Genomic DNA, 8,041 nt, shown 5'->3' on the forward strand with positions numbered 1-8,041 from the left:
TGTTGCCAGATATATTTTCTTCTTACAAAATGGCAGTCACCAGACTCTGAGTGGGATGCCTTGATTTGAAAAGGGCTAATACATTATCATGAAAAAATGTTAACTTAATGTTGCTCTGTGTTTTGCCCTTTGAAGATGACCCTGATTATTCTTTGCTTGATAACTACAGTTTGATCTATCAGTAACCTCAATGGTAAGAACCTTTCATCTTCACAGAATCAAGTTGTGTTTAGACTGGTGATTGTATTTTTGAAGTCTTTGAAGCTTCTTTATAACATCACTGCAGGCAAACAAAGTCAGTGCTTGGAAGTGGGCACATCAAACATTACTTGCCTGCGCTCCTCTAAAACCACCCACTTTGTGACTTATGGCCAATTAGCTGTTAGGACAGAAGCCATGGTTTTCTTGATTAGACGGAAATAATCAGAAAGTATGATTTATATTTACATGTAAGTCTTTACATTGCTTAAGAAGTGTGTTTATAATATTTAAGGAACTTTGCTGCAAAAGGTAGTGGATATTGAAGACGTAAAAAACCTCATCCTCTAACTATATATACCTTTCTGACCAACAAACAAATTGTAGTCTTTACAGCTAGTCATCACCTCTGCTTCATTTCATAAGCCTCTCTCTTTCTCATGGAAAGAGGCCCAGCCCATTGTGGAGGTAGAGCAAGAACATGGGAAATCAAGTGACGTGGTGTTCAAAGGTAGAACCTGCTCTCCAGAACACCATGCAGTGATGGCTATGTGGTGGGGCATCAGCAGCTCCAGGAGTTTCTTTTTTATTTTTTACCTTCCTTTTTTCCTCTCTCTCTTCTTCCTTCCTCCCTCCCTCCCTTCCTTTCCCCCCGCTTCCTTTCTTCCTCCCTTCCTTTCTCTCTCTCTCATTCCTCCCCACCTGTTCCTCCTCTCTTTTCCCTTCTTCCCTCCCCACTTTCTTCCTTCTCTTCTCTTCTTTTTGTTTCTCTTTTCCTTCCTTTCTTTCCCTCACCCATTTGGGTAAAGCATATATTCTAGTTGCTTAATAATAGCATTTGAGCCAGCAACTGTAGTTCCTCAGAGCTGCTGTTTGAATGTAAGATGCCAATACCAACACATTTACTGAAGTTTGGTCATTTCATTGGGCCTCATTAGTGTCTGTGCCAGCTCAAGGAGTAGGAATCAAACGTGTATAATTGACTGAATTTAAGAGAATTTTAAAGAGGGAGTCTACCTTTATTAGTAAATTAGTCAAGTGACATCACAACACTTAAAATAGTTTGAACCTTTGGAATTGACATTTAAATAGGAGTCTTTAGGAATTTGTGATTTGTTCTGCAATTGTTGATTTTAGCCGCTATTCTTGTTTTTAATTCTAACATGTTTAGGTAAAGATAGATTGTGACTTTTGAATTAAAAATATGTATATAAAAATATAAATGTATGTGTTATTTATCATAAAGCAACATTTTTATTCCATTTTTCATCACTTGGAATACCCATTTCTCACTGTTTGTTTTCCTTGGCTAAGCACATTGTTCTTGTTGAATAAAATCTCAATGTAGGAGCAGGGTGCTGATATGAATAGTTAATTCAAATGAAATTTCTTTATTATTTTCTTTCAGAAAACAAAGCTTTTTGTGGTTGGCGCTTCTGTGGCTTGGAAGGAGGCACTTAAAGCAGCAGAATCTGTAGAAATTATGTCAATCATGAAGACTTTGAAGTGAACCCTTGCTATAATTTTTTGATATTTTAAAATTTATGGTAGACATTTAGTTCAACTTAACGTAGTAGAGTTCTCCAGTTTTTAAAAGAAGTTTGCAAATTGCCCAACACTGAAAAATTATCCTTTTCCAATCAAGTTACTAAAGTTGTGAATGAATTGCGTTTTCTGCTTGATTCAAGAAAGTCTGTGGATTTGAAGCCTTGACTCTTGGGGGTTGGGGCAGGGATGGCTGCAGAGAAGTCTGAGCCAGCAACTCAGCAACTCAAGAAGCTCCTTTGCCTTTTGGGGGCAGCGTGGCTATGGAATTTACACAGTGACACATACTCAGTGGTGTAAGATTTAAAATCACCTTCCTTTTTGGCTGGAAGATTTAGAGGCCATCTGATAACACTTTCTCATTTTACAGATGAGGAATTGAGTCCCAGAAGTGTGAAATCGATTTCCTTATAGTTCTCTCAGCTGACTAGGGACAGACGCAGAAGGAGAGTACAAGCTCATCCCACATCACCATCCTTCTAACCCTTCCTGAGACTGTGATGGGCATGTTGAAATTTAAGACGCCAAATGTTTTTGTCAGCATCTTTTCACTTGGGAAAGTTACCAGGGTTAAAATGTCAGATTTATTTTTATATGGCTCACTGTGTGTACTGAACTACAGAGCACCATATTTAATCTCATCTAAGAAACCATTCGTTGTAAAACATCCCCTTACTTTATATACCACTCAGAAAGTCAGTGGGGGAGTTGACACTTGTGACAATTAATGGCCAAGCCCATTGGAATCTGAGATGCTAAAGTGTGGGGGGAAAAGTATATCCTAAAATCAATGAAACATGGTATTTTGACTTTATCCCTGAAGAGAATTTTAGACCTACAAAGCCACTACTCAATCTTTGGTCTTCACAGAGAATCTTTCCCTTGCTAGATCCTGGAATTTAAAGTGTCAATCTTACCCTTTCCCAAATATTTGGGTCTTCTTTTGGTCACCCACAAACAGCAGGGAGATTGGACTAAGATTCTCACACTGAGCAAATGGTACATTTTAGTTAATGACAAGTTAAAATAGCACTGGCATTTATTTGGGATGTTGTGAAATTCTGGTACCACAAAGAGCAGATACCTTCCTTTTCTGCTCTGTGCATAGCTTCCCCAGAACTATGGACAAAGTGATTGAAGGAAGATCGATTGCTTCCCCTTTTCATATAAGGTGCTGCTGAAAGTGGCAGCTTCTTATCATGACCAGAAGCTTGCATCAGTTGGATAGCCTTTTGAAAAACTGGAGTTTGCAAAGGGTCATTGACTTCCCCAGATTGAACAGGCTTAGGAAATTTTCCTTTGAACTCAGAACATTCTATTTTTAAGTATTTTATTTATTGTTAGCAATTCCATAGGGATTTCAATTTTCTCTCTACTGGTCAGTGTAACTGATGTAAAAATGTCTTAAGAATTGAAAATATTTTTATTTTATTGCTCTTCCAGTTCAATATGAAGTAAAATAAAGGTTCCTGGTGATTTGGGATTTATTTTGCATTTTTGTGTTAATTGTATCTCTCTTCCAAGCTCTATTTGACCCCTTGTCACATTTGCTATCATTAGACCACCATAGAAGGACAAACTGCCGGTCAGGGAAGCCAGGAGGAGACTGGCACCAAGCCACTTCCTACTAACCCTTCAGGTGCCAGATGCAGGGTCCCTTCCTCGGGGAAGCATGTTCCCTGCCTCCAGGCTTGGTGGGATCCCACTGCTGTCTCCTTCCCAACTCTCACATTTTCCTTGTTATTACAGGGTTCACTCTTGAAATTAATTGTTCAAAGTCTGGCTTCCCTCCTAGACTGTAATCTCCACGGGAGCAGGGTCCCTCTTATTGTTTTTCCTGCTACATCCCCAGAACTTGACACATAGTAGAAATTTGAAAGAACTAGTGGCCTAGAAGAAGATACCGTAGCTAGAGAAACAACCAGTTGAGAGAGAAGTAGGAGTGTAAAGGGAAGCCAGTCAAATAAGTTTACATGATGAATTTAGTAAGTACGAGCTGTTCTGCAGACTGTCAGCACCTTAATTTGGGTTCCAGTAGAAGCAGACCCTGGGATAAAGATTTGAATGCAGGTACTTTTTCTGGGGGGTGATCCCAGAATGCACCAGTATGGAAGTGGGGAAGTAAGACAGCGAAGGGAAGAAAGCAAAGAAAAAGGTTCATTATCAAGCAAGTTACCACTGTGGGCAATGAACTTCAGCTGCTGGGACTCTTGGGTGACAGTGTGGGACCCACACCTCAGAAATAGCTCACCTGGGGGGAGGGAGCTGGGATAGTCATTCACCAGCTCGCACCAGTCACAGGTAGAGGGCTGTTCCTAGGAGGTGTTGGTTCTCTGGCATTTCTATCTTACCATGAACACCAGCAGAGTGGGTTCCAGCAGGCTGAGAGTCCTCACATGGTTCCTGGCAGTTGGAAGTTGGGCTGGCATGTGAGGAAGTGATAGGTACTGAGGGGAAGTGGATGGGGTGCTGGCAGTGCTGACCCCTGCACGGCTCAGTTCCACCCATGCCCACCTGCACTTTACTGCATCCTGTCACCACTTGTCCCAGTTTCCAAAAGACACACACACACACCCCAGGAAGTTTAGTAGGACGAGCTCTAGTCCCTGCTGCTACAGATGGTCCTGAGTCTATAACTGATATTCATCATCTCCTTCCTCTACCACCCTGTTATGGAGTGAGTTATATTCCCCCAAATTCATATGTTCAAGTCCTATCCCTCAGCACCCCAGTGACCGTTTTGGAGATAGGGCCTTTAAAGAGGTGATTAAGTTGAAGTAAGGCCGTTGGGGTGGGGCTCTGATCCAGTGTGATTGGTGTCCTTGTAGGAAAAGAAGAGACACTGGGAGTGAGTGTGCACAAAGGGACGACCGTGTGAAGAGGCAGCAAGAGGGAGAACATCTGCAACCCAAAGAGGCCTCAGAAGAAACCAATTCTGCTGGCACTGTCATCTTGGACTTCCAGCCTCTAGAACTGCAGGAAAATTAATTTCTATTGTTTAAGCCACTCAGTCTGTGGTATTTTGCTATGGCAGCCTCATCAAACTAATACATATTCTATAGTCCCTTCACAATTGGCTAGTCTTCTGTTTGTCTAGGTTGCTTGACTGGTGGGGTAACCCAGACCCTCATCCCTGAGGGGTCTTAGCCCCTGGTTAACAGGCTCTTGTCAGATTCTGCTGAAATTGGCAATTTATGTTTATTACCAGGCATGGCAACACCAAGAGGCATCTCATTGAAACTCCTGAGTTCCAGATACATTCTTCCTTGCCTCATGGTAATCACCTTCTCCTGCCGAGATAGTTACTCCTTTCCTTGCTTGCTGGTCTACTGGCATGAGGACCCCCAAATGACCAGGTATCAGCCGTACTTTTGGTGGAACTCTTTTTATGACCATTGATAGATGTATCCCCTGCCAACCACCTAGAGCCAGGTGCTCTAGTCCAGCAGAGCATAATGTTGAAAGGATGGGGACACAAATTCCCCAAGTGGGTCAGTGTAAGCTATGGTGACAGAGGCCAGTCTTACCTCTTGGTTCCCAGGCATGTGTTTTCTACCTTTTGGAGTCAGAACATGTAGTACCATATTGTGACAATATAAGCACCATATAAAACCATACCTCACAATAAAAATAAATGTAAAAATAAATGAGACCTAATCAAACTTATGAGCTTTTGCAGAGCAAAGGAACCAAAAACAAAACAAAGGGACAACCTACAGGCTAGGAGAAAATATTTGCAAATGATGTGACTGACAAGGCCTTAAGTTCCAAAACACAGAAACAACTCCTACAATTCAATAGCAAAAAAACAAACAACCCAATCAAAAAATGGGCAGAAGACCGAAACAGACATTTCTCCAAAGAAGACATACAGATGGCCAATAGGCACATGAAAAGACGCTCATCATTGCTAATTATTAGAGAAAAACAAACCAAAACAACAATGAGGTACCACCTCACACCAGTTAGAATGGCCATCATTACAAAGTCTACAAATAGCAGACAGCAGAAGCAAGAACTACAGTCCTGCTGCCTGTGAAATGAAAACCACATTCATAGAAAGATAGACAAAATGAAAAGGCAGAGGACTATGTACCAGTTGAAGGAACAAGATAAACCTCCAGATAAACAACTAAATGAAGTGGAGATAGGCAACCTTCTAGAAAAAGAATTCAGAATAATGATAGTGAAGATGATCCAGGACCTCGGAAAAAGAATGGAGGCAAAGATGGAGAAGATGCAAGAAATGTTTAACAAGGACCTAGAAGAATTAAAGAACAAACAAACAGAGATGAACAATACAATAACTGAAATGAAAATTACACTAGAAGGAGTCAATAGCAGAATAACTGAGAAGAACGGATAAGTGACCTGGAAGACAGAATGGTGGAATTCACTGCCACGGAACAGAATAAAGAAAAAAGAATGAAAAGAAATGAAGACAGCCTAAGAGACCTCTGGGACAACATTAAATGCAACAACATTCGCATTATAGGGGTCCCAGAAGGAGAAGAGAGAGAGAAAGGACCAGAGAAAATATTTGAAGAGATTATAGTCAAAAACTTCCCTAACATGGGAAACGAAATAGCCACCCAAGTCCAGGAAGCACAGCGAGTCCCATACAGGATAAACCCAAGGAGAAACACACCGAGACACATATTAATCAAATTGGCAAAAATGAAAGACAAAGAAAAATTATTGAAAGCATCAAGGGAAAAATGACGAATAACATACAAGGGAACTCCCAAAAGGTTAACAGCTGATTTCTCAGCAGAAACTCTACAAGCCAGAAGGGAGTGGCATGATATATTTAAAGTGATGAAAGGAAAGAAACTACAACCAAGATTACTCTACCCGGCAAGAATCTCATTCAGATTTGACAGAGAAATCAAAAGCTTTACAGACAAGCAAAAACTAAGAGAATTCAACACCACCAAACCAGCTCTACAACAAATGCTGAAGGAATTTCTCTAAGTGGGAAACACAAGAGAATAAAAGGGCCTACAAAAACAAACCCAAACAATCAAGAAAATGATAATAGGAACATACATGTCAATAATTAACAAATATGAATGGATTAAATGCTCCAACCAAAAGACACAGGCTTGCTGAATGGATACAGAAACAAGACCCATATATATGCTGTCTACGAGAGACCCAATTCAGACCTAGAGACACATACAGACTGAAAGTGAGGGGACGGAAAAAGATATTCCATGCAAATGGAAATCAAAAGAAAGCTAGAGTAGCAATACTTATATCAGATAAAATATACTTTAAAATAAAGAATGTTACAAAAGACAAGGAAGGACACTACATAATGATCAAGGGATCAATCCAAGAAGAAGATATAACAATTATATATGCACCCAAAATAGGAACACCTCAGTACATAAGGCAAATGCTAACAGCTATAAAAGAGGAAATCGACAGTAGCACAAAAATAGTGGGAGACTTTAATACCTCACTTACACAAATGGACAGATCATCCAGACAGAAAATTAATAAGGAAACACAAGCTTCAAATGACACAATAGACCAGATAGATTTAATTGATATTTATGGGACATTCCATCTGAAAACAGCACATTCTCCAGGATAGATCACATCTTGGGTCACAAATCAAGCCTCAATAAATTTAAGAAAATTGAAATCATATCAAGCATCTTTTCCAACCACAACACTATGAGATTAGAAATAAATTACAGGGAAAAAAATGTAAAAAAACACAAACACATGGAGGCTAAACAATACGTTACTAAATAACCAAGAAATCACTGAAGAAAACAAAGAGGAAATCAAAAAGTACTTAGAGAAAAATGACAATGAAAACACAACAATCCAAACTTATGGGATGCAGCAAAAGCAGTTTTAAGAGGGAACTTTGTAGCAATAAATCCTACCTCAAGAAACAAAAAAAATCTCAAATGAACTAGAGAAAGAAGAACAAACAAAACCCAAAGTTCATAGAGAGAACGAAATCATAAAGACCAGAGCAGAAATAAATGAAATAGAAACAAAGAAAACAATAGCAAAGATCAGTAAAACTAAAAGCTGGTTCTTTGAGAAGATAAATAAAATTGATAAACCTTCAGCCAGACTCATCAAGAAAAAGAGGGAGAGAACTCAAATCAATACAAGTAGAAATGAAAAAAGAAGTTACAACAGACACTGCAGAAATACAAAGCATCCTAAGAGACTACTACAAGCAACTCTGTGCCAATAAAAAGGACAACCTGGAAGAAATGGACAAATTCTTAGAAAGGTATAACCTTCCAAGACTGAACCAGGAAGTGAA

The 8,041-nt window shown here is 39.7% G+C and overlaps 1 protein-coding gene across 1 annotated transcript in view; it reads left to right on the forward strand.

The window, feature by feature from the left end:
* PSTPIP2 (proline-serine-threonine phosphatase interacting protein 2) overlaps window positions 1–3,230 on the forward strand; it is an 84,827-nt gene extending 81,597 nt beyond the window's left edge. Inside the window, exons 14-15 of the mRNA XM_065889859.1 lie at window positions 136–193; window positions 1,607–3,230. Coding sequence (XP_065745931.1) covers window positions 136–185 — 50 coding nt within the window. The 3' untranslated portion in view covers window positions 186–193; window positions 1,607–3,230. The remainder of the gene's footprint in view (window positions 1–135; window positions 194–1,606) is intronic.
* Window positions 3,231–8,041: the final 4,811 nt, after the last annotated feature.

This window comes from Phocoena phocoena, chromosome 13, assembly GCF_963924675.1.
Source record: "Phocoena phocoena chromosome 13, mPhoPho1.1, whole genome shotgun sequence".
Classification (NCBI taxonomy): Eukaryota; Metazoa; Chordata; class Mammalia; order Artiodactyla; family Phocoenidae; genus Phocoena; species Phocoena phocoena.